We start from the raw sequence: 25454 nt of genomic DNA on the forward strand, positions 1-25454 counted from the left end.
TGCAGTTCAAGGATTCAAATTGATAATCAGAATGGGAGAATCAGAGGGTAAATTAAAGATTGACCATAGTTTAGAGGTGTAGTATTAGGTGTAATGTAAGTGATGGAAAGAGAGCTGAAGGAGTGTCCCTATCTGAAGTACTCAAATCCTCCTATATACGTTCGGAGCGGTTTGAACTTTCGGACTAACTAACCTACTCTGTTCCTAATCTATATTACCTAAGGCTGTGTATAGGGTCCACTCTTCCTTCCAATAGTCTGTTCCGGCGTCGTTCGAATGTCAAATCCGAACTCGAAATTCGAATGTGCAGCACAGATGTAAATGCCAGAGTGTGTTGCTCCTCCTCTTCCTAAGAGTCCTGTACTCGGAATGCTTCTGAAGCATATTGGGCACGAACCAGTCATTTTCGAGCGTCAATATGAGCCATCATCGGGAGGAATCGTGACGCCACAAACGTGAGCAATTCATCTGAAGCCAAAGCAATCGCTCACGACACTCCCCAGAATGAAAGTAGTTTGAATTTTGGGACTGCACGATAAAGCCATAACCCTCGGAAAGCCCCACAGGAAGATGAGGTACTGCTCCGAAGTCAGCGGCAAGGTACTCTTTCGAGAGTGATACTGCACCTGGGAAGATTTCCGACTCAAGTCTTGGGTTGGCCGATGATGTGCGCAACCGAGAGATCAACATACACCAAGCTACTGGTAGATGAGACACAGAAATGGGGCATCCCAATATCTCCCCTTTGCAGCCTATGAGCTGGTGATCCCTCGTTCGAACTTAGGAGGGCACTCGAACACCCATTCGATATGTCGACAGTCTCGAATCAGATTTCGACGACTATCGACGCTTCACTCGCGAACTACTCAAACTACTAGATCCGTCCCCCTTTGCCTCCCCCTCCAGCGGACTCTCATAGGGAGGTGTAGAGTACACAGGTCAAACGAGCATTCCTCTACACTGACATGGTGCTTCCTTGCGGGTATGGAAATGAATTGCCTTCACGCAGAACAATTCCCCAAAAACATTGCACCGTATGGGAACTGAGATGCCTGTTCCTCCACCACCAGAACGCATGAGCGCAAAAACGAAAATAACATGGCGCGTAAACTGTTCAATCCAACAATGGCGGACTGGTTACCTGATGACAACAAGTACGATGAAAATAATCTAAAAACACAACATGCAACAGAGTCCTTGCGGGTTTGAAAGTCAGATTAGACAAGCCAGACACTAAACCTCTTCCGGAAGAAGCCGTGCCAAACCGGGCACTTGTTTCAGATAGTGTTTATCCACAATACGTCGCACAATACGTGCCCGGTCAGGTGCTGGGCCTTTGTAGCCTTTCCTCAGTTTGAGGAAGTCGGCTGCAGTGACATGCTCGAGCGCTTCTTCGGTGAGGTCGTCGAGGTTCACTTGGAACTGACAAGTCCACTTTGGACAGCTCCAGCGGTGGTCTTGGGACAATTCGGGGGGATAAGGAAGTCCTGTGGGCACGATCAGTTGAGTTCTTTGCAATGAAGTGCTCTCCTGACCTTTGGAACGGCGCTTTCGAGACGAGAGTTGCCAGAGATCACATCCCAGATGTAGATATCCGGCTTCTCTTCCTTTTCTTTCTCCTCCTGGAACACATCATCGATTTCTAAAAACGCTTCCCCAAACTCATCCGGGAGATCTCGACAATATCGTCATCCTCATCACCGGGGTCGTGACTCCCGCTTCTCCTTTCAGGTGTTGGAACGGGCGCGTTGCAGAACTTCGGCTGACGCATGGGGATGACGACCTCCACTGTGTGCTTGGGGTGACTCTTATACCTGGGCGTAACGCTTGTCCCCTGGTTAGTAACCGATCTTTTGGGAACATCGATGACCACTTCGACGATGTCCTTTCCCTTCTTGCGAGGGGACTCGGATGGAGGGCGGGTATTGATCGTCGGTCGTGCACGGAGAGGGATGACGACTTTGACATTGTCCTGTACCCAAGGCCTCCTCACATGGGAGGTATCTCCTCTCGCGCGAGTAGGGTTGCGGACGGCGACACCTAACCCTTCGTCCTCAGACCCGTCAGACTGCTCAGAATCAGGCTCAAGACGAAACCGTTTACGCGGCATGGAGGATGAGCGCATGCGAGGCCTGTAGTCGTCTTCGTCGTCGGTGTCCTCGTCACTGTCGTCCGAAACCACACGCCGCCGTTTCCGAGATCCAGGGGTATACTTCGCCTCATATTCCTCCTCTTCCGACGTATCGCTCATGGCATACGTCGCGCTCTGCTCCGAGTCAGCATTCCAAACCCTCAGCTCAGCAAATGACGCACAGTCAGTGAATCGACCGCATACTCCCCCAGCTCTTCCCATTGCCGGATAGGGATATTGAAGAACTGGTTGAAGATGTTGGCCCGCATGGGCCTGAGGTACCGGGCGATCCACTCTGCGTGGGTATGGAGTTGCTCATCGATGTTCTCTTTGCTCAAGGGGACGTCTAGGTGATCTACTCTAATCGGCTTGTGGAGCTACATATGCACATAGCCTGTCAGCTTCCCGGTGGTAATAAATGAATAGAAGAAGACGAACCTGCTTGACGAGCCACCCAACAGATCTCTGCTTCGGGCGAACCTTGATCTTATCCTTCGCGGACATACACGGATGGCGCTCGTCCACATCCCGATTCCTGCACCGGTTCATAAAATCCAGGATCCGGAATCGCTCGAGTGTCTGCCTGCTCCGGTGGAGCGTGTCAGGCGCCATGCTGTGCACGAAGTAGCGCCAGTATTGGTTGCTCTCTATTGTCAGTCCATCGGGCGACGGGGGAGCTACGTAGAGTGAGGGGTTCCGGTCAGCGACGTCACGCACGGGAAGGAGAGCGTTCGTACAGAGGAAGAAAGCCGATCTGAGCACTCCGCGGATCTTCATCGACCCAGCAGCATGTTTCTGTCGGGGGCACTTGCGGCCCCTATTATCCCGATTTGCCAGATGGTCAAAATACGCCCATTGCCGACGGGTAAAGAACGCCGTAGCCTTAAACTCGATCCTTCCCTTTTCTGGCTGCTGCTCCTCGTCCGGAGTACGCATGTACCCGGGATCGGGCATGTCGTCCAGCCCCACAGTCGTTTTACCACGGAAGAGGATCAAGTTCTCGAGTGCGATACGCCAGGGAGGACCTTTCCTCCTCTGTGGAAACTGGAGGTCGGCAACTCGGGAGGAGATGTCGATCTCTACCTCGGGCATGGAGAGCATAGGAGCGCGGGGGTCGATCATTACCAGCTCATGCATATCTTCATCTGAGTCGGAAGTCATAGCCAAACAAGAAAAGTGAGGGGTCAAGTAGTCGAGTAGTCAAGCGCGAGCAGAGCAAGAGCAGGTTTCGCCCCAGTTGGAGCTCTCCAAGTGTACGAGAGTTCACTCTTATACTTCAGCAGCTGGCCATCCCGCGGCCGTTAGGAAGAAGAAGAAGAGGAAGAAGAAGAAAGACAGTCGCCGTCGTCGCAGCACAGAACCGTGCTCACAAGTCCAAGTCCAACCAAGTGGCAAAACTAGGCGGAGGGACCTGCAGCTGAATAGGGTTGAGTTGAACTGAACACCAACACGCGCCGCGCGTCTGATCCCGTATTGTAGTCACGGTACTGTTTCCATGGTCTTCCTGCGTCTTCCAGGAGATTCTGAACCAAACAAAGAACAAAGGGCGATGATGGGCTTAGCGCTGGTCTTGCTCTTAGGCCCCGGGCCCTGCATCCCTACATTCACCCTTCAAGGATATTCCCGGTCTGCGGCAATGGTTTTCTGTGGTTAAGTCCGCACATTTGAAAGGGAGGTGGCGAGCGCGTTGGATATATACCCATCAGGCTCACTGTTGTAGATGTAGGTGTTTGAGCGACTGAAAGAGCCTTTTATGAGCATGACACATCTTTGGCTTATTGGCTACATGCTGCTTGCTCCGCTGTTCAATGATTGGGATGTGTAAATGTGGCACATGTTTCCTGACATTTCTATCTGATACACAATGCAAGTTAATAAGAAAGAGGCCAGGAGTTGGGAGAGGAGATCGCGCGAGGTCCTGAGGGGGATGAGGGGGGTGGGGTGGGGGATGTATGACTGTGAGAGGTGACTTGAACTTTGGGGGGGGGGGGAGGGGGGCGGGGCTTTTAACACACGGACTACCCCGTAACGTTCGAGCTTAGCTTGCGAATATTGCGATTCACGTTCATTCCAAGTGATGGAGGCGAACCTCGGCGGGCGGCGCGGCGTCCTTGTTCATCTATTTGATAAAGTACAAACCCCACGGCAATGTTGCTTGAGTCGACAGCCAAGAGGGGAGGAGGATGGAACCTGCTTTCGACTGCCGGGCTACGTCCCCGCAAGATACGTGCAATACGATACGATACGATACAGGGCATGATATTCTAGGGACCACTTTGTAACACCCTTTCCCAGAGATACTATGTACAAGGGTCTCTGCCCCTTTGGGGCTAGGGACTTTATCCTGTTGCCATAACAGTGCTGCCAAACACAGTTATGCCAGATCATAAATATCATGGACAGATTTGCCCATGCCCAAAAAGTCAACCACTTATTCATGTTAACTGAGCAGCACATATATCATTTTTAAGCAGATTTGTGCTAGCAAGACATGACACATAAGCATGTCTCTTGGACTAGACATAGCCAATGAGATAATATGTGGTCAGCTGTGTGGTTAGGATGAGATTCTGCCTATGGGTCATATAGGGCCTGGGAGCCTGCAGACTCTTATCTCATAGTAATAGCATCAGATATCGGAACAAAACTGGCTAAACTTCCAAGAAACTCAACACTACTCCAGTCTTGTAGCAATATTAGTATTATTAATCCTTCTCATAAAAGTAATAACAGCATCACAATTAATAATAAATCTTACTAATACTGCTCCCATTGCTATTAATTTTACTATCTAAGGTTTTATTTCATGTAGGGTTATATCATTTTGGGGTTAAGGTCAGGTTAGGGGTTTTTGGTTTAGGTGTTGTTACATAACCAGGCCCCCCCTATTTTTGGGGAGATGTGCGGCTGTGTCAATGCAGAGGCAATGTGCGTGAAATTGATTTTTCACACGGGCAAACCTCGGAAAAAGTGGAACGACACCGCTGCCATCAATAAGAGCAACTCGTCCCTCTGCTTACACCTGTCTCTGCCTCTCAAGACCCGGGCGCGGCCTTCGGCGAGGGAGGTGAGGGCTGAGGCTTGGGAGGGGGGGAGACGGAGGGAGGTGTAGGCTGAGAGGGCGTGGTGGAGGTGTGGGAGGGTGAGTGCGCCCGGGGGGAGAGGGGCAGGGGAGGGTGAGGAGGGTTGGGAGGAACAGGGAGGGGAAGAGGAAGGCGAAGGCGAGCGGGGCAGCTGCTCACACAACAAACGCACAAGCCACCAAGCGTCCTCCGCAGCCCTATTCGCCCCTTGCCCCAAATGTGGTGTCCCCGGGCAAGCCGCATCCCCACAAAGGACCACCCTGTCCTTATCCCAACCTTCTAGCGCCTGATCCAGCAGCACCGCGTGCCTATAAGCACTCGTCGCCCCTGCCAGGACCCTCGCTGGCTGCCCAGGCCAGCGCGCTTGGGGGAGGGAAGCGAGCAAAGCGCGCCCGGCTGTGGAATGGAGGTTGATAGCACGCCACGCGTCGGATGAAGGACGGGGTTCGGGGAGAGCGCATTGGAAGCTTTGTTCGATGGGGGAGAGGGGGGCGGAGAGGAAGTGTGCCCCGTCGCCGTAGATTTGGAAAACGGTTGCGGGGGCTGGGGTTGCTGGAGGAGGAGGAGGAGGGGGACAGGGAGCGATGCCGCCGATCTGCCGACGTGTTGGGTTAGGGGAGATGGGGGGGAGGGGGATGGGGGACGCACAACGATTATCCCCTGATACTCCTTTTCCGACTGGCCAAACACGAGTCTCCTAACCATACTATCCTGTCCATCACACCCCACGAGCAGCTCCCCTTCCGCACACGTCCCATCCTCAAACCCGACCCAAACCCTTTGCTCACCCTGCTCCACCCTCACCACCCGCTTCCCAAACAGCACCGGCACCCTGCGTTCCCCCGCTGCCTCGAGCAGCAGCTGGACGTACACAGAGCGCTTGATGTGTGCCATGGGCCAGCCGGTTTCGGCCCGGATTTCTGAGGGGACGGAGGAGGTGAAGAGGGTGCGCTGAAGCACCTGACTCTGGAATTGGAGGGTGTCTATCTGTTGCGCCACAGCCAGTGCGCGGTGGGCGAGCTGGAGGCCGTTGAGCACTTTGAACCTGCCCATGCATTTATTGATTTGGCCATATTCGCAAGCGTGGAAAGGGGGACGTACGAGACAGGAGAAAGCTGGACAGAAGCTCCTCCCAGGGAAAGGGAGGCCTCTGCTTCGTATATCACCGGAGTGAATCCTTTAGCTTTGAGGAGAAGTGCGAGGATAGGCCCTGCGATCCCTGCACCTATTATAAGGACTTTCATCGCTCTGCGTTAGTTGGGTGTGTCGGTTGAACGACGTCGACGAGGACTAGAAGGGTGGTGGGGCAACCTGACTGAAATTGTATAAGGATACCCATTGGCTATAAACTGCGGCGAATGCATGAGCGAGGATATTCTGTGTAATACTGTGTAATTTGCATACATTGTAGCGGGGATACTTCCCGGGTGAATAACCCGTTCTCACATTTCCATCTCCCTCCTTGCAGCACATTCCCTTTCATTGACACTTAGAATGCGGAATGAAAGATAAAAAGTTCGGTGATACTTCACCGAATGAGTGTCAGTGACATTTCAGTCATCCAGGGAAGAGTTACGTAACAGGAATAATCACACAACAAATGTGCATTATCTTAGATCCCTTTTGAAGGTATTGGGCATAAGAACAAGCAAGTAAAAGGGGCGATCGTGTATCTTAAAGTGCGGATATCCGACGCATACGCAGCGAAAGCAAGAGAAGGCAGTGGGGGAGACAAGAACAGTTGACAAAGGTTTCGCACTTCGGAATTCGGTTCAAGGAGCACGCAGGGCCTCAACCTCCTCTTTCAACCTACACCCCAGCAGATTAGTAATACATAGTGACAACAGCCAAAAGTGCCTCACCGCCCAAGTTCATCCAGCGCATCATCCCTCTCACTCTCCACAAACCCAATTTCCATCTTCGCCCTCCCAGCCTCAGCAAGCGCATCATCTCTCTCCCTTCTCAAGCTCTCGTTTTCCTCCAACGCGAGTGATTTCTCCTTCTCGTACGCCTGTTCCAGCTCGAGAAGCTTTTGCTGGTGCGCGCTGTGCAGCTCTGCTAGGTCTTTCCTGTGGTCGACGGTCGCTTGCGTTTGGCTCTCCTGTTTTCGGCGAGGGGACATTGGAGGCGTCGATACTGCTGCAGCGCTAGTAGCGAGCGCGCGTTCCTTTGCTTCGCGCTCATCTTCCACTTCCTGCTTCAACCTCTCCAGCTGCTCCTGTAACGCACTCTTCTCCCTCTCCCACTCCGCTTTGAGCTTCGCGCTCTCCTCCCCCCTGGCGGCCGCCCCCTCCCGCAAGAGGGAATCATGCTGCCTGTTGAGCTCCTCTATCTGCACGATGAACATCTCGTTAGACTGCTTGAGCGCGTCCTGCGCAGCCTGAAGGTCGTCCTTGACAGATCCGAGTTCCCGCTGCGCGGCCTGCAGCTCCCCGCGCACGTCGGGCACTTTGCCGGCTTCTGCTGCTTCTAGCTCTGCCTGTACCTCCCCCAGCCGGGCCTTGAGCGCCTCGTGTTCCCCAGCCAGCGCGTCCCGGGAAGACTTCGTCTTACCCAGATCACCCCGCGCGGCTTCGAGTTCCAGCTTGAGAGCGGACAGGTCCTTGGTGAGAGTCGAGAGCTCCGCTTGGTGCGCTTCGGACATGGACGACTTGAGCTCCTCGACCTGCAGTCCGAACTGTTGTTTCACCTGGTCGATCGTCGCTGCTTGCTGAGCGCGGATGGCGCTCAGGTCTTGCCCGTGAGCTGCGTCCGCTGCGCTCTGTGATAGAGAGTTAGTAGGAATGAATGCATACGTGTTTAAAGCGGACCTTCGCTTCCTCAAACACCTTTTGTAGAGACGCAGCATGCTCAAGCTTGACTTCATCCAGCATGCCCGCATACCGCTTCTCCTCATCCTGCGTAGTTCATGAGATGGGTCAACAGCGCGGAAGATAACCCACCTCAAGCTGCTTCCTCACCCCTGCCAACGTCTCCTCCACCCCGGCAAGCCGCTTTACCGCGGCCTCGCGCTCGGTCTGCAGAGTCTCATCATGCTGCACCCTCAAGTTCTCCCTGTCCTTCTCAGCCTGATCAATGCGCGCCTGCAGATCCTCCTGTTTCGTCAGCGCTTCGGCGTCCTTCTCCTCCTGGAGCTTCTTCAGCTCCGCAAGTGCCGTCTCCTTCGCCAGCGCCGCTTCGTCCTTCAGGTTGGTGACAGACCGTTCATGCTCGATACGCGCCTTGTTCAGCTGCTCAGCTGCCTCTGCCATCTTGGCCTCGATTTCTGTCGAAGAGGATAGCTTGAGCGCGGCCAAGGCGTCTTCTGCCTCCTTGAGCTTCCCCGATGCCAGATCCTGGGCAGATCGGAGAGCAGCGGAATGCTCGTCCATCAGCGTCTGGAACTTTGTCTCATTCTCCGTCATGTTCTGGTTGCGGTGTAGTATCGAAAATATCCATTCAAGTAAGCAAAGGGAATAAGCGGTATTATCGGTATCGATATAGTCGAATGAGCATAACGAATCGGGGGCAGATGGGGATGGAGAATCGGAAAGTCGTCGAAGAGAATATACAGAAGCAAGAAAGTGCGTCAATAACAATCAACAACAGTTAATCAACGTCGTCACCCACCCTCTCCGCCTCCGCTCTCGCCAACTTTAGCTCAGCGCTCAGCGCCTCCACCTCCTTCTTGTGTGCCTCTCGGGCTTCTACCAACTCGGCGGCGCGTTTGTCTGCTTCGACCTCGGCAGTCTCCCGCGCTTCCAGGAGCTCGACTTGAGTCTCGGTCAGCTTCTGGATGGATTCTTCCAGTTGCTTCTCGAGAGCAGCACGGGCTTCTTCGGCAGCGGTCACCCGTGAGACAGACTCGGCCAGAGCGGCAGCACGCTCCTGAGCCAGGCGTGTCTCCTCTGCCTGGACCGTCGCCAGAGTATCTTGAAGCTTCAACAGCTCCGCATGCTCCGTGAGAGCGACTGCTGCAGCCTCCTCGCTCGCTTTCTGGATGCCTTCGCGCTCCTTGGCGATAGCGTCAAGCGCGGCCTTTACCTCGGCAAGAGCGGATGCATGAGTTGCAGAAAGCTCCGCATGCTGATTTGACTCGACCTGGATGGTAGAGAGCTCTTCCTGAACCTTGGCAAGTTCGTCTTGGAGCTTGGCGCACTCTTCCTGCGCAGAAGCAGTGGCGGACTCCTTCTCTGAGGCGTGCTGCTCATGGGCGGCCTCAAGGTCGGCCTGAAGATCAGCTAATTGCTCCTTTGTGGAGGAGGACTCGGCATGAGCAGCTTCGAGCTATATGCACGGTAAACGTCAAGGTCAAGGTCAAGGTCTCGCCGAACTGTGGACGTGCCTCGGTTTTCAACTGCTCGATGTCTTCGCTCTTGTCACTGCTCGCCTTCAGGGTCTCCAGCTCTGCCTTTACTTCAGCCAGTTGTGCTTCCAAGGCGGTGATCTGCTCCTGTTTGCTTGCAAGATCAGCAAGGGAATGCTGGAACTAAGCGACGGTCAGTGTATGCGCAGGAAGGATACAGGGTTCAGTCAGTACCTTCTCCTCCAGCTCCTTGGATGGGGCTGTGGCATGGATAGTACTTGGCCGAGCCGCTGTAGTGCGCGCAGTAGACGGTGTCAAGCTAGACCGCGTAGTCGTCGTCGGCTTCTTTGCTTCGATACTAACTGCGGCCCGAGGACGAGAGATAGCAGAGGTCGCGCTCGGAGTGGGTGACGGAGCCTTGCGCGTTGTCGTGGTGCTAGACAAGGACGTCTTGGGCGCGGGTTTCGCAGCCGCGGCAGCAGTCGATGTAGGCTTGCTAGACGGCGCAGTATGTTTCCCAAGAACAGAAGATGTTGACGAAGACAGAACGGAAGAACGAGGTTTAGCTGCGCCTGCGGGTGGCGGTGCTGCTGGTGCTGCTGATGGGCGTCGTGCATGACCAGTAGCAGACGTTGCGCTCGTTGGCGTTGTCGCAGATTTTGGTGCTGCAGTCTTTGCTGTCGCCGCAGCAGGTGCAGCAGCAGTTGACAAACGCTTTGGTGCTGTCGATGCTGTCGATGCCGTCGTACCCGATACACTAGTCCGGTGTGCAGGGGTTGGCTTAATTGCACCCGAACCGAAAGTCCCAGAGCTGAGGACCTAGGATGGGGTTATCGCTGGAGCTGTACGATTGCAAGAGAAACGCACCTTCTTCACCGGATGAGTCCCAGGTTTCTCACCAGCTGCTGCCTTGATTGTAGGCTTCTTCGCATCCGCCTTGGCTTCCTTCGGTGCATCGAGGCCTGCATGACCATCCTCTTCATGGATCTCCCCATCAGCGGCATGATCGTTGATTGCAACGCCGTTCCCATTCTCCGTAGTGGGATCATGCTCCTCGTGCTGATGGACTTGTGCTTCTTCCTCTACAGCGTGTACCATGTCCTCATGCTCCTGGATAGGCTCGACGTCGGCCATCGTGGCGAGTAAGTGAGTCTACGTTGAGGTAAAGAGGATGCAAAGGTGTATGCGGATCTGGCAGTCCCCTCGCTGCATGTAAAATAGAAGGTTCGAGGAGTGCTCGAAGCGCGTGTCCATCGGAGGCTCCGTCTGCGGAGGCTTTCGACACGTCCCCTACAGACACGTGTTGTCTTTCATTGTTATACTTTTACTTTTCTTTGTGACAACCATCGACGAACAAAGCATTTACATCCTGTGACATCTGCCGATATATGGAGGAACACAGAAATTGCTAACTTTTGTCCCTTGTGTAATATATTGCGATATCCTTGGTTAACGTAGTTGTCCCACGATTGGGGAGGGGGAAATTCGCCTTTTACTTCCGCCGTTAAGGAAATCTGGTAATCATTTATCTGCCTTACTTGCCCGCCTCTTTCCGCCATGGCGTCTTTGAACTAGGAAAGGGGCCGTGCTGAGCTCTTATGTTGCCAGAACGATTTCGATGACACGGAATCTCAATACAAATGAGGAAACTAGCAAGTTTCCATGGAGTTACCATACCATTTCTACTGTCAGCGTTTTGATCCCAAGTCGATTGCACACTCCACGGGTTAGAGTGTGGTGCTCTATCTCTGGTTACCTCGCATGCCTTTTTCACGGAGATTGACTTCATTCATTTCCCTTGCCACATAGAAGAACCCTACTCTCACGAGCTCTAGCTAGGGGATCACTTGCTGCCGACTTCTTACAGCCTCCTTTCAGGAGATCACAGTGTCCGCATGCCGTTGCCCAGGGGGTGCGCGGAGCAGATTGCTATCAACCATTCGAAACGTGTGTGATGACAGAATCGGAAAATGTGAAGCTAATACCGCCGCGAGAGACGGCGTACATTATGACTAGATGGTATGAATGTCGAAAACACCGACTAAGCCTGCGTTTGCGGATTCATGATATCGCGCTCGAATGCATTCAATGTGCTGAAGATCTTATCGTATGACGGCATACCCAGGATTTCCATCAGTCGGATTTTGAGATGGGCGATCTTCTGTATCGTAACCTGACTGTGCGGGTCGACCTGGGCCACGAGCTCGGTGCCATCTACATCCAGGATCTTGATGTCGCCCTCTTCCTGCTTGACCGAGAGCGGGGGCTGAGACGGCTGTTGACTTGAGGAGACAGATGGAGCTTCCTGCTGAGTGTGAGACGATGCGGGAGGCTGGCCCAGTCTGGAAGGTGCTGCCCGACGGGCTTCCTCTGCGATAGTAGGCATGCGGATACGCTTCGGAGGTACTTCAATCTCCCGATCAGGCGAGGCAGCGCGTTTGCGACCAAGGTCCGTTTTGGTGGGCTCCGCCATAGGCACTGACGGCACAGCCGAACTCGCGAACAGAGGGCGGGGTCGAGGACGAGGCTGCAGGTTGTCTGGGACGTTAACGGACAGACTCATTGGGAACGGAGCTGGCCGAACGAGAGATGGCGCGGGAGAAGCAGACTTGGACATCGGACGAGTAATGAACTTTCGGCCCGGTCGGCGTTCATTTGCTCTGCTCGGCTGAGGTTGTGTTTGTCCAACAGGCGGGAGGATGCTAGGTTGAGGGTCGGCGCGCTCGACGTTGTTCGTGAACGGAGAGTCAAAACTGTCGTCGTTCTGAGGAACGGGTTGTTTGCCAGCTCGGGTGGATAATGATGGGTTTTCTTCTGGACCCTCTGGCGGGTCGCGCCTAGAGTTCGTTTCTGAGGAAACCTGGGCGTTAGCTCTCGTGACAGTCGACACATGAGACCGTCCTACCTAAGAGATTGCAGGCTGTTTTGGCCTTGCGACATAGAACACACCCTTCCTCGGGCCATGCACGGCATATTCTTTTTTTCGATTTGGACTCGTTGCATCTTGCGCATCCTGGTTTCCACACAGGCGGCGGCTTACTGCGGGATGCTGGCGCAGACTTCACACCGCGGCCACGACCGCCACCGCGGCCACGGTTGCTGGCGGGTATCCTTCTTTCGGCAAGATTATCCGCTGGAATGACAGGCGGCAGCGGCGCGTAAACATCGAGCGCGCTTGTTCCTACGGCATGCATGTTGAAAGTTCCAGGTCCTCTAACCATCACGCTTTCCGCATCCGTTTCATCGTCCGAATCGATCCTAACCACCGACGGAGAAGAGAGCGAAGGGGATATCGGTACGAGAGTGACGGGACGACGCCGACATGACGGGCGTGGGCAAGCGCGACGTGTGCCCCTTTTGATCACATCAAAATTTATATGCTGGCCGGATCTGAAGGCGTGTCCGCTTTTCCGCGAGCGTTGTCTGCCTTAGACTGCTTCCGCGGGCCACGGCCGACTTCTGATAACTTAGCAAATAAATGCGCTTCTTCGACCACTAGAACTTACGCATATTAGAGAGAAGACGGGCCGCCCAAAGAGTACTAGGAAAGAAGATACCGGTTGCTCCCCATGTGACCGTGACTTAGAGCACGCTCAAGCGAATCCAGACTGGTGTGCTGCACATTCGAATTTTGAACCTGGCCTTCAAACGACACCTCGAACGAGTGTAGACAAGAAAAGCAGTAAGTATGATGACGCCGATCGGAGGCAAAAGACCCTACGTTTACCAAATATGGAAAGAATGCTATGGGCTTTGCCCACGGCATTAAGTAAATAAGTGTCTTAGTTAAATGATATCATATTATTATCACCCTACCACTAACCCTAACCCCTGCCCTTAACAACCCGAACCTGCTAGAACACCACACACTGGGCATGGGGGAGAATTCTCTTTTTGGAAATTGCGGAGGTAAATTGTCCCTGTATCACTTTTCTTGTGTCACCTCAAACGGAGCTCAAACAGATACCTTAGGAAGACAATCCTGCAAACCCCTTTTACTTCAGCCTCACCTTGCTGTCAAGGAAATCTGGTAATCATTTATCCACCTTCTTTGCCTGCCTCTTTCTTTGCATCTTTGAATCATGTGCTGCTACCTTCTTCCAGCCTCTTCCTTCACACACACACCACCCCTACCTCATTCCTCAAATTATCATTTGGGCCCTTCGCACATTATTCCCAGATGAAGAAGCTTCTTACACCAAGATGTGAATGGCAAGCAGCTTTCCAACTGTAGCCAGATCTGCCATTGTCACCTATGAGGAGGAGCTAGTGATCCTCTGTTCAAAGTCAAGCCAGCACTCAAACACTCATTCAACATCTCAACTTTCTTGGAACTTTTTTTTGCGAACTACACAAAATATTGTCATTCTTCTCCCCTCCAGTGGACCTACTCCTGATGCCTCATAGGGAAGTGTAGAGTACACTGAGACAAAGGAGCTTCTTACTCCAAGATTTGAGTGGCTTTCCGACTGTAGCCAGACCTGCTGTCATAGCCTATGAGGAGCTGTGATCCCCCATTCAAGTCAAATGTGGGTGAGAAGGTCATGGGGGAGAGTCGTTGCCAGTGTTGTGCACTGAAGGCTTGTGAATGTCTGTGTTGGAACCAGCAGTGTCTCTTATGTATGCTGGAGCATCCATCCTGTCCATTTGGAGTGAAGTGATAATGTCATGCTCTGTTTTGCACACGTCCTTCAGTCTGGCAGCACTCAAACCCTCATTTGACATCTCAACTTTCTCAGAACATTTTTTGTGAACTACTCCAGATATTGTCATTCTTCTCCCCCTCCAGCAGACTTACTCCTGATGCCTCATTGGGAAGCATACACCATGCATTGCTGTCCTTGTGGGTTTCACAAGGGCAAGGTCAACTCTGATTCTGTGTGGCCCATTTGTATTGGTTCCATGTGAATGGGAGCAGCCCTGCTTCCATGTTGGCCACCTATATTGACTACACCTGAAGGTAATGTTCATCCAGCATTGATCAGCAAGGTGGGTTTTTACCCAGTTCACCCAAGTTATATGAGATGCATTAGTAGTTTTGAGGTGGGCTTTAGATTCAATAGTAGTGATATGGGTGGGCCTAAGATGTCCAAGTTGAGCTGTAATAGCTTTATTAGTATAACATGAACAATTGCGCCAGTGGTCATAGTGCAAGTTATTTTTTCTGGTCACATCTGCCCATGGAATATTTGAGCAAATTACTACATGAACTATGGTACTTAGCACTATTACTTGGACCCCCCTTTGAGCTTTTTGATCTGCCCCTGGAGCAGGGAAATGGCAACTGCAAAGGCTATAGATACTAGAACAGTATCAGCTCCATCAACAGCAAATTAGTGGATAAGTCACTTACTAACAGTGAGGAAGAGGTGATTCCACCACTTCCTCAGAAAGATACCAATAGCTTGCATATTCATGGTGTTGTTCCCCCCTCTCAACTCATGTCGCAAGCATTGATAGTCAGGCTTGTGCTCCAAGCCCGTATTTGGTTGCCACAGGAAAGTCACAAAGTCTTTGCCATCCCAGCACATATTCCTCAATCAGATCCTCCATGCTGCTTGCACCGCAATGCCCTCTATCCCCCAAACCTCCCAGTGCAGCCATTGATTCATCATCCATGACTGTCATCTATACTTCAGAATAATCTTGATGCAAGTTGCTTCCCACATTTGAGCTTCTTCCGGTAGGGCAGCCAGGTCAACCGGGCAGTCCAGTGACATGAGCCCTTCCCTCTCATGATTGTCCCATTTGGCAGTGACCAGCTGACAGATATGATCGACCCACTAAGCTCTGCCATTAGAAACCTACAAGCCTCAGCAGCACAGCTGTGCTCACCTCTCTCTCACCATTCACCATCACTAGCTGCTCATACTTGATCTCCTCATCCTCTGCATAAGGTCTTGGCACATACGTCCAAGGTTGCCCAGGGGTTGCCGATGCATACATGAACAGGTTTTGAATGCATGCACATAGCTGCATTATTGGTACATCGAATGGGTGGGGCGGGCGTACAGTTCCATCATCAATATGAGGGTTAGGACTAGCAGGAGGGAGAGGCATGATGCTGGGCAATGTAATTTCCACGGCCCCTGCAGGAACAGCACTTGTGGTCATCACCGGAGAGGCAATCACAGTTGGCGAGGTGTTGGTAGTAGTTGGGGGTGGGCTGGCATCACCTGCCATTTTCATGCCCCTTGCCAGTGTAAGGTGCATGGGCGTATCTGAGATTGACATTGTGTTCAAGGCAGCAGGTGTCACATTCCCTTCATTGATGCTCATAGCATTCATGAGGGGTGTGGAAAGGGTGAGCATGTTATTTGACTGGGCATGTGTCTGCATTGTGTCATTGCTGATATCTCTGGCTGTTGAAGAGCTCGGACCAGGGTTGGGACCATCGTCAGGTGTATGTTCATCATCATGTGCATGCGAGTGTTGGACTCTGGTGGATCTTCATGCACCTGATCCAGGCTCCTCCAATTTCCTCCTCTCTTTCTTCTCCTCCCTGGCTCTCTTCTTGTGTTGAGCTCTTGTCGTCCAGTGCCATGTTCTACTGCCATGCATAGTTCCAGTTCCAGCAGATGAGCTTGGCTCAGCTCTGCCCTCTTCCGCCTCTTTCCCACCTTCCCCACCACACTTCCCCTGCTTGCCATTGTCTGCCTCATCATCATCACCATCATCGTTATTGTTGTCATTCTCCTTCAAGGGCACACAGTCAGGGAAGAGCAGCTTCATTCTGGTGTGGATCCAGCCAGTAACACGCTCATCCTCTTCAGGGATCATCTGGGCTTTGATCTTGGCTGCTGAAGGAGGTTGCTCATATGTTGGCTGAAGCCAATGCTGCCATGAGAACTCTGGCGGAGCAAGGCAACCTTGAGGGCATCCATCCACATCGACGTTAGCAGGCGCTTAAGGGGTATAGCAGTCAGCTTTCTTTTCTTTGGACATGCTGTGGTATTGTCAACAGAGTGGGCAGTGTGGGTAGAGTAGATGGTGGTTGTAGAAGAGGAAGGAGTGTGAGTGGATATGAAACAGTGTGTTGGTATTATAATTGATGGCCTTGTGTGTGGCGAGGTGAAAGAGACCAGTCATGTGACAGCATTCAGGCAGATGCATCTGGCCTGACAGCAGAGCCAAAGGTTCCCCTGAGTGCTCTTGGGTCATCACCCCTCAATGCCCTGCCTCCTCCTTCCCCTCACATCAACACACCTACATCCATCCAAAGTCACATATACATTGCCCTTGCTGCTTTTGAAAAACTGTTCTGTATTGCTCATACAACAGATTTAAACCCCTCAAGTCAATATTGATAAAATATTGACAGTAAGTCAGCCAGCTTCTGTTCAAAGATTTTCAACTTACAGTGTGGCAGGTCATGCCTCTTGTTGACGACAAGCCAATGGTTTACAAAATGGAAGATATAGCACCCATTGAAGCAGGTAAGTCTCATTTCTCCCACTTACTTATCCTTCAGCCACTGACAAGAGCATGATATGAAGGCGTGGAAGGGGAAACGGTGATCCACCAGGCAGAGGGCAGTGGACCGAGTCCCTTCAGGTCGTCGGAGCTGAACAGACCTCAGCTCTTGTGTCAGAAACCTGTAATACTCCCTGTCCCTTCGAGCCACTGTGATCGCACCAGCTTTGGCATGGTCACCAGCAGCAGCTCAGATGGTACTTCTAACGATCATGACTCCATGCTTAATGGAGGCTGTGCCTCTACCAAGCCTTCCACCTGTGTTGAGGCCGTCGAGCCTTCCACCTTCATTGGGGCACCACAAATCATCTTGACATCCCAGGGTACTGGCAACATCACCCAGTCTCCTTTGACTGACTCGCCTCCTCGCTCCCCTCACATCCTGCCCTCTCCCCCTGTCATGCCGGAGAAAGGTGGTGTGTGTGGGCGGTTTTCACCACGTGGTTTGGCCTTGCATCCACTGTGCCTTACCACCCATCACCCTCCTGTTACAGTCCCTTCGCTGCCTCCTCCTCCCAAATCTCCAGAACCTGGCCTGCCTGACACCCTCCCCAATGCACCTGTTTGCAATACAGCAAGAGTGGCTCTGGCTGATGACCTTGTCAATGATGTTGAGAGTGACAAGCTGACCACTCTCAATGTTGCTCCTGAACTGGACCTTGGCAGGAAATCTGCCTATCATGGCCCCAAAGGCATCTGCACAAGGAAGTACACTGGACCAGCCATTGTTTCTCCACAAACCCACATTTCCTCTGCTTACCACAGTCCCAATGGCATTTGATTGACCCAGTATACCAGACCATACATGGACGTCAGTGGCAACATTCAGCCTCCTGATGTTGCCCCTGCTATGATGGCGTGAGACTACATCAGTGTCATCACCACCAAGACTGAGGAGGCCATACACAGCATGTGTGCAGCCTGCAGAGAACTCAACTGCCGGTGTGTGGCTGCCTTCAAGAACTGGTTCTTCTGGCCCTTGGGAGCAAGCACTGGTCAACTCTTGTTGCCTCCTCCTGATGGTAACAATGCAGGGCAGTCTGATGCAGCGCAGTCAGCTGCAGATGCCATGGTCATGCCCAGAGACTTTACACCTGCATCTGGCAGCCATTGAAGGGCAGGCCTCTGCCTCACCCAATGGCCGCCCCATTGCACACTTCCTAGTTTTATCCCACCCCCAACTACTACTGGTGCTGGTACATTTCCATGCAAGAGGTGTTGACAGAAACTACTGTCCTGTCCTTACTCTGCTTTTTTGGCCTTTGCTGACCACTGTCCTTACAATGATTCTTCCCTCCACTGTGTTACCCCCTTCCTCCACATGCCCTTTCTCCTCCTTTTATGACATGCCTCTTTCCTTCTGGGTTGGTGACTCCTGTTGCTTGCCCAGAACTTATGTGCATGTGTCCCTTTTTCCCAGCTGCTATCAAAGATCACACAGATATGATTACTTTCTTTATCACTTTGCTCTTGCCTCTGTGTGCATGGCCATGGCCAGCTCAGTTCCTGTTCTCTCAGGTCATCCCAAGAGAAGACTACCTTGCTCTCATGCAGGGTGAGTACATGCTCTTTCCCCTTCCTCTTATTGCTCTGCTATATACATATGTGTCACACCTCTGTTGCAATAGCTTACTCCAATCTGTATCAATGCAATTCTGTACATGCAGCAGCCCATGTGTGTTACAGACACATAATGTACATTTCCTTGCAATTATGTTGCAGCATTAGGTCACAGTCATTGTATTGAGGGGAATTTGTGACTGCCATCTCACAATGAATCTATGATACCATTGTACTATACCTCTCCCTACCATTCATCTAATCACAGTTTTCATTCCTCTCTGGTGTAAAAATACACCTCTTGACCGGCACTGTTTTGAGCCTGTCAGGTGACTGTTCTTTCTCTATCTCCTCTTTGCCTGTTCCCTCCTCATCAACCTCTGGTGACATCTTCACAGACTCTACATTGCTGTCCTCATCCTCGCCCTCTTGGTCATATGTCATAGTTGACTCACGATCATCCACCTCGCCTCCAGTAGTAGTAGAGGGGTGGACATCCTCTTGGCTGGAATATTTGATCCCTTGGCGAGGTCAGGAGTGGTAGCAGTGACCATGTGGGGATTGTAGTGCAGCATTCACAAGTATGCTGGCCCAGCAATAGGTTGGTGATCCTGGTGCAGCTTGGCCTGTGCACTGCCATGCTCAGTCACAGATGAGCATCTTTGCATGTGTGCTGCTCATGCCTCTGCCACACCAGCTCAGTGTACATGCACCTTGAAGGCCTACACTCACGTCAGCATATTTGCACTGCAAGCAAATCAACTCACCATCTTAATATCCTGCTCTTCAAAGGTTCCTTTCAACTTGAGCAAACCTTGGTGAGAAAGTTGCACAGATATAATCATGGTGGTGGGTGCAAAGTGGGGAATGTGTCAGGGTCATAAACAGTCCCTGCTGATCACATGCTCGCCTGGTCTATCCTGCTTCATCTTCTATTATCCAGTCCACAGCATTGCACTTGATTCCCTCTATTTCACTGATGGCTAATATCGATGTGGGAATCTTGTTGACCAGGAATAAGTGGATCTGTAAGGCATGCGATTCAAGCCTTCACAGTAAGGACATGCAATGCCTGGCAGCACAATTGAAAACAGACAAACACAAATGTCAGTTGGAGTGATTCAAGGCAAAGCACACTGCTGAGCCAACAAGGCAATTCACCAACAACTGGGCTGATAAGGTGGTTCTTCCTCCAGGGGGAGAGTCTCTGGTCACACCTGTCGAATGGATTAACATGTCTCAGTGACTTGGTGAGCCAGACCTGCAAGACTTTGATTTCACATTGTGCAAACTGGAGGAAGCCACACCTATGCCTGTCAATCTTGTCCTGGGAGACTCCTTGCTTGATGATCAGCTGGATCAATACATCGATGATTTTGTGTTTGAGGGCCTGCTGAGTGGAGATGCCGACAATGCGCAGTTCAAGGACTGCAACTGGGCTTCTTCCATGCCTGGTACATCTTATCCACCTTGCTAAGTTGATTGGCAATGCCAACCAGCCCACCCCTCTACTACTAGGGACCTTATCCATTCAAGAATGGATGGATAGGATGTATGGCAATGTATGCAGCTCTAGCTGGTACCCATATCCCAACCAAGGCATACATATCTGATGGCTCTTTAGGAGCTTCACTCATCAGATCTCCAGCTGATGCTAACCAACATCCTCATCCATGCTCCTCCCCTTCGATTTTCTCAGTGCCAGCAATCAGCCATGTACTTCTGGGCATTGACCTTAGGGGCTTCCAATATCCCAACATTGCATGGGATGCAAGACTGGCAGGACTTGTCCACTGACACCCTCAGTAACCCAGAGAGGCAATTTGTATTGTTTATGGGAAATGTATACTATCTCAATGATATTTGTGGGGCTCTTTCTACTGTGAGTCTGTCTAATCCAACACAACCCCATAACCTATCTAACACCCATTGCAAAGGATTTTGCAAGCCCTTGCATAAGGCCCATGATGTGACACTACCCAATGTTAGACTTGAATTGTCTGTGGGAGTTCTGGCATGGCTCGCTATGGAGGGACACCATTCCTGATACTGCACTTACCCCAATGGTGGAGCATGAGGGACAACACTGGTTCATACAAGAGATTGTGAGGTGCAAGGGAGGACAATACTTCATTCCTATGTGTTGGGGATTTGTGGGATTGGAGGAGCAAGAGCTGGGTGCAATTGGATTGAGTGTGACAGAATCACATGTAAGTGGAAGATGCCAGGTAGGAGGCACCACCATGTCAAAATGTGAAGATGTGGGCTACACTCAGTTATTTCAGGTCAGTCTTCATAGCCTGCTGAGCAAGTCCAATGCTGATGTATCTGCCCAGCCAGGCAAGCCTTGAACAAAAGAACAAACAGTCAATCACATCCAGGAGATGATCGGCATGGCTGTGCAGCCCAATCGTGTAACAGCAACTGCTCTGTACAGCTCTGAGCATGGTATTCATGACACATTTGCCGACTTTGCAATCCAGGAGCTTCAAAAGGTAGGCAAAACTCTGCACAGGAGCCTTACATACAACCCCAACCAACAGCAAGTGACAATGAGTGATGCATGGCTGAGAATCAGTGCCCCCTTTGCTCTGAACCCTCTGCTGCAATTAAACTGTGAGCTTTCTTCCTAATAGAAAAGGTATGGATGTGCATGGGTCTGACACCACAGCAGACCTCGATGTTCACATTGCCACCCCAGTCAAAATTTTGCACACATTTTTGCTAGGCATAGTCAAGTACCTGTGGGGTGCTCTGATTGAACACCTTGAGGCAAAATCTGCTCAAGTGCCAGACCGACCCACACATCCCCTTGACACTGGAGGAGTAGCTCTGCTGGAGATGAGACTGGCATCTCTACATGAAAGTGGATGGAATGTACCCAAAATCAACACCACCTATATGATTCAATACTGCCAGCAACTCCTGGGGAAGCATTTCAAGACATTGGCCCAGTGCATGCCATTCATCATTGAGGACATAGTCACCTGGCAGATGCTTGAGGCTTGGGTTCTGGTTGGCATGATTGGGGTCATGTTATGGTTGTACAATGTGGTCAATAAGGTAGAATTTGAGGTGAGTGACATCTTTCTCCCCTATCACCCCACCCACTTCTACTACATCTACTTGCTCGTCTGTGTGATGATACCAGCCATGATATTCCTTCTCAGCACCATACTGACCCTCTATCACAGGCCCAGTTGCAGGCAATGATGACCATGCTTGTTCATGCAGATCTATCCCATCAAGATGATTAGCAAGATGAAGCTCCACATGGCCATACACACCATGGATGACTTCAAGTGGTTAGGACCAGCAGTTCTATACTCAACTGAATGGTACAAATCATTCAATTCTGTTTTCCAAGCTTGCTTGGTCCTCAGCAATTGGCAGTCTCTGAGTTGAGACATAGCCTGCATGTTTGCCCAATTTGCAAGAGTGAGGCACATCTTGACTGGGGGTTATTGGAAAGACTCAGCTACTGGGGACTGGAAGCAAGCCAGTCGAGATGTGCTGCAGATGATCAATGATAACAAGGTCATGCATGAGCTGCTTGGTCTCAAAGTTGAGGAGCAATCACAACCACGTGAGTAGCACCAACAACCCACCCCCATACTACTACTCTGACTATGGATACAGGTGTCAATGGGAAGGATGCCTCCAAAAGGCCATGCCGTTGGGTGGACACCAATGCATATGAGCTTGCAGAAGGTGTCCCATGAGAGTTGGATGATGAAGTGATGTTTGCCACCTGGCTGGTAGTGATGAATGGAGATCAAGCCAACATAGAAGTGTTTGTGGTGTGGAGGGACAGGGGAAGAGTATGTTTACTGTTGCATGTATGAAATGCCTCTGACGAGCCTGAACAGCAACTACAACTGGGACAAATTGAGAGCCTGTTATGGTGCACCAGTGACACTGGAGGAACCACAGGAATTGCAGTCTTGCAGGTCTTTGAGATCAGAGAAGACCATCCTAATCTGGCGTGTCTGCAGTTGATAAGATTGAGCAGAAAGTTGATGGTGGAGGCAAAGGTGAGCACATTCAACAAGCAGGAATGTGAAGTTGATGAAAGATGCACAGTGCATCTTGGCTTGCATCAATGTGCAGCATGATTGCAGCCTGGGAGGATGGTGTTGGAGTCAAGACTGTCGACCCCAACAACAAGAGTGCAAGTTTACTCAGGCAAAAACCATGTGAGTGCAACACTGAGACGACAATGTGTTCTTGCTCAACATATTTTACTTCCACAACAGTGCACTGATTCAAGAATTGCACAGTCAGAGGCAGCAAACACTGCTGTTCCATGCAGACCTTAATGCTCTCAGATGCAGTCTTGCAGAGTGCTTGAGAAAATCTTGACCAAGACAAGACAAGGTGGGTTGGGGGAAAAGGATATGCAAGTGACATTGCCAAGCAAGTATAGTAGAGGGGGTGGACTGGATGATGGAAGTCATCTGTGAGCTATCATTGTTATTTTCCAAATTCAGAATAATGAGCAGGCTGACATGATTTCCAATCAACTGACAATCTGTGGGCCTGGGAAGATGGGCCTGACCACACAGAAGCAAGCCACATGCCCAAACAGGGAGTAAAAAAGAGTGAGATCTTTTGCATGGAACTCCTTTGCAAGTCTCCCTCTCTGCTCCATCTCACTTGCTCTCTTCTACAGAGTATTCCCTGGAAGAACACTATGTTGACGGACTGGCTTAGTGCCATGTGACCCCTGCTGTCATGGCCAGCGGAGGAAGAATTGGCTGCACATTCTCAAGTGGCAACAGGTATGCCAGGCAAGGAGAACAGGGAGCAGTCTCCAGTGGCAGACAATGAAGATAATCATTGGCAAGAGCAGCAATGGTCCATGCAGGCCATGGCTGGATGAGAGAACAGGTGAGCACCCAAATCATAATAAGGATGGGAATCACTCACTGATGGCTGTGTAGGCCTGCCCAGACTCCATCATTGTCAAGTATGTGATCTTCAAGCATAAACTCATCCTGAGGGTTCTGGCTGGTCAAAGGCTGGTCAGACGTTGCTTGCCTTATTGGCCAGAAAAGAAAATTGACAGAAGAGGAGCTCAACAAGCTGCTTGACTATGCCACAGATGTGCATAATTGCCTTGACTTCCACCCCCCCTATACTGACTACTATCCCACCTTATGATGGATGATAGCCTGATCCGCAATCCAGGGAAATCAAGGCATATGCCAACACCATCATGGCTCGCAATGCCATGCAGGATGCAGCCAGGAGGCATGACAAAAATTGGAAAGTCCCCACCAGCTTCAGAGTGAGTGCCCATCATTGCTGATTTGCAGAACTTGATGGTAAGACTCAGGCTGAGTTGAAGAAGGACATGTACTTGTTGAGCCCCAAGTGCCCCTCATACGTCCAATCTGCATGTAACATTATGATGGCCAGTCTCCTTGTATCTGCATGTGCACTCCCAGGACTTATGCAAGCAGATCATAGGACCATTGCAGGTGGAGCCATGTGTGCATGCACCTCAAAGAAGAGTGGTTCAATGATGAGACAAAATGAGCCAAGATCTTTTCAATGATCTCAAGAACCCTAATGGACTGGAGGAATTTTGTCAAGAACAAGGTTTGTAGACATGTTCAGTGCATGATCAGCAAACTGACCTCCAATATGCAACACTTTTCACTATTACACTGGCCTTTACCATCTGCAACCCCACCCACAACTACTCTTTTCCATGCTGTCATGTGCTCCGTACCCACCCCCAACATATACATTGCAATGCATGATATACAGATGTAGTTGGAGAAGTATTTGATGTCAAACCTGGTTGTTGTACAGGCTAAATTCACCCTCAAACCATGGCTGTTTGACTATGACCTGTCACACTGGGTCTGATACACTTTTCTTGTGAGTGCAACTCCACTTGAGCAGCATAGGGGTTGCTAATGGCTGGGTTCAGTGAGAGATCATGAGGCAGCACTCCCAGCTCAGTGACACCACCATAACCAATGCCCAGGGAAAAGAAGAGAAAGTGCCTAAAGAATACTTTCTGTATGTAGATCACTGCATGAAGGCTGCGAAGGAGGAGCACGGAAAGGATCAAGTGACCTGGAGTGCATATGTGGCCTGCAACCCTATGACCTGTGACTCTTTACTGATGTGTTATACAGGTTCATGCATCTGTTCTTGCAGCAGGACCTTGAGACATATCCTGTAGGCAAATCAACCCCAAGCAACACCAATACACCAGGAGTCTGGAAATCAGCCTCTCAGATTGAAACAGCGGCAGCAGCAGCAGTGGAATTCAATAATTGTGAGAAGGGCATGGAATAGATCCCATGAGTGTTAGTAGTGGGGGGTGGGGTTGAAAGGGGGACATCCAAATCATGATTTGACTGTAATATGTGTATTATAGTATTACCTATTATCTGATTGACAATGATTGGGGTAAATATAATATCATGGTCAGTCACCCTATACAAACAGCATGGCCAAACGATGGGGAGGAAGGGTGAATGTGACCAGCATGGATGGTGTGGAGCACTGTTAGGGCAACACAGGCTGACTAAGTCTGCTCACCTAAGAGTGCCAAGAGTCTAAGCAGGCAACAAGGAAGTGGAGTAGACCTGATGACTAAGACCTATCTACAGTATAGGTACCTGTGGATGATCCTAAGAGACCAAGTCTGAAGAGACAGTCCCTGGGCAGAGTAGGCCTTATATTTATACCTCTGTGGTGGAACCTGCTAGAACATATTGCTTACTCAGCCTAGTCAGGTGGTCAGGTCATATGAGGTCATGCACAGCCATGCACAGCAGGTCACCTGACCATCCAATCCTTCCAGCAGGTTCCAGCACATGCCAAGGTATACCAGCTACTTCCATGTCATAAAGGCTTAGTCATGTCTCTTGACCAAGCAATGAGCTGGTGCCCTGACAAA

The 25454-nt window shown here is 51.0% G+C and overlaps 8 protein-coding genes across 8 annotated transcripts; 3 read left to right on the forward strand and 5 right to left on the reverse strand.

Moving 5' to 3' along the window:
* Positions 1 to 1075: 1075 nt before the first annotated feature.
* DACRYDRAFT_116372 (uncharacterized protein) lies at positions 1076 to 2266 on the reverse strand. Its single transcript, XM_040770193.1, has 2 exons — positions 1536 to 2266; positions 1076 to 1487 (listed from the first exon to the last, which is right to left on the reverse strand). Exon 1 carries the CDS (start codon positions 2249 to 2251, stop codon positions 1643 to 1645), a length of 609 nt encoding a protein of 202 aa, XP_040628868.1. The 5' UTR covers positions 2252 to 2266; the 3' UTR covers positions 1076 to 1487; positions 1536 to 1642.
* Positions 2267 to 5763: 3497 nt separating this feature from the next.
* DACRYDRAFT_22386 (uncharacterized protein) lies at positions 5764 to 10694 on the reverse strand. The gene is made up of 11 exons (XM_040772771.1): positions 10367 to 10694; positions 9734 to 10318; positions 9539 to 9682; positions 8824 to 9480; positions 8157 to 8621; positions 8025 to 8111; positions 7077 to 7975; positions 6619 to 7023; positions 6316 to 6563; positions 5863 to 6259; positions 5764 to 5809 (listed from the first exon to the last, which is right to left on the reverse strand). Exons 1-8 carry the CDS (start codon positions 10631 to 10633, stop codon positions 6987 to 6989), a joined length of 3141 nt encoding a protein of 1046 aa, XP_040628869.1. The 5' UTR covers positions 10634 to 10694; the 3' UTR covers positions 5764 to 5809; positions 5863 to 6259; positions 6316 to 6563; positions 6619 to 6986.
* An 846-nt stretch (positions 10695 to 11540) lies between these two features.
* DACRYDRAFT_15931 (uncharacterized protein) lies at positions 11541 to 12693 on the reverse strand (the record flags this gene model as incomplete). Its single annotated transcript, XM_040771149.1, has 2 exons — positions 11541 to 12349; positions 12540 to 12693. 2 exons carry the CDS (start codon positions 12691 to 12693, stop codon positions 11541 to 11543), a joined length of 963 nt encoding a protein of 320 aa, XP_040628870.1.
* A 2034-nt stretch (positions 12694 to 14727) lies between these two features.
* DACRYDRAFT_15932 (uncharacterized protein) lies at positions 14728 to 16279 on the reverse strand (the record flags this gene model as incomplete). The annotated part of the gene is made up of 5 exons (XM_040771150.1): positions 14728 to 14801; positions 14853 to 14932; positions 15134 to 15261; positions 15335 to 15861; positions 15958 to 16279. 5 exons carry the CDS (start codon positions 16277 to 16279, stop codon positions 14728 to 14730), a joined length of 1131 nt encoding a protein of 376 aa, XP_040628871.1.
* Positions 16280 to 16871: 592 nt separating this feature from the next.
* DACRYDRAFT_15933 (uncharacterized protein) lies at positions 16872 to 18086 on the forward strand (the record flags this gene model as incomplete). The annotated part of the gene is made up of 4 exons (XM_040771151.1): positions 16872 to 16935; positions 16996 to 17388; positions 17467 to 17680; positions 17846 to 18086. The coding sequence occupies 4 exons, from the start codon at positions 16872 to 16874 to the stop codon at positions 18084 to 18086; spliced, it is 912 nt and encodes a 303-aa protein (XP_040628872.1).
* Positions 18087 to 18790: 704 nt separating this feature from the next.
* On the reverse strand, positions 18791 to 19377 carry DACRYDRAFT_15934 (uncharacterized protein; the record flags this gene model as incomplete). Its single annotated transcript, XM_040771152.1, has 3 exons — positions 18791 to 19053; positions 19084 to 19165; positions 19300 to 19377. 3 exons carry the CDS (start codon positions 19375 to 19377, stop codon positions 18791 to 18793), a joined length of 423 nt encoding a protein of 140 aa, XP_040628873.1.
* Positions 19378 to 21208: 1831 nt separating this feature from the next.
* Positions 21209 to 21544, forward strand: DACRYDRAFT_26404 (uncharacterized protein; the record flags this gene model as incomplete). The annotated part of the gene is made up of 2 exons (XM_040774283.1): positions 21209 to 21281; positions 21327 to 21544. Coding segments are annotated over 2 exons (291 nt in total), but the record flags the coding sequence as incomplete, so codon positions are not given.
* A 2221-nt stretch (positions 21545 to 23765) lies between these two features.
* On the forward strand, positions 23766 to 24951 carry DACRYDRAFT_22388 (uncharacterized protein; the record flags this gene model as incomplete). Its single annotated transcript, XM_040772772.1, has 5 exons — positions 23766 to 23822; positions 23871 to 23948; positions 24314 to 24403; positions 24480 to 24617; positions 24685 to 24951. Coding segments are annotated over 4 exons (363 nt in total), but the record flags the coding sequence as incomplete, so codon positions are not given.
* Between the last annotated feature and the right edge of the window lie 503 nt (positions 24952 to 25454).

This window comes from Dacryopinax primogenitus, assembly GCF_000292625.1.
Source record: "Dacryopinax primogenitus strain DJM-731 SS1 chromosome Unknown DACRYscaffold_9, whole genome shotgun sequence".
In the NCBI taxonomy this organism is placed as follows: Eukaryota; Fungi; Basidiomycota; class Dacrymycetes; order Dacrymycetales; family Dacrymycetaceae; genus Dacryopinax; species Dacryopinax primogenitus.

Coding starts and splice junctions, on each gene's coding strand:
- DACRYDRAFT_116372 (XM_040770193.1), bottom strand. CDS start 2,251: ATGAGCGATACGTCGGAAGAGGAGGAATATGAGGCGAAGTATACCCCT.
- DACRYDRAFT_22386 (XM_040772771.1), bottom strand. CDS start 10,633: ATGGCCGACGTCGAGCCTATCCAGGAGCATGAGGACATGGTACACGCT. Junction 10,319..10,366: donor GGACTCATCCGGTGAAGAAG/GTGCGTTTCTCT, acceptor ACCCCATCCTAG/GTCCTCAGCTCTGGGACTTT. Junction 7,976..8,024: donor AGGTGTTTGAGGAAGCGAAG/GTCCGCTTTAAA, acceptor TCTCTATCACAG/AGCGCAGCGGACGCAGCTCA.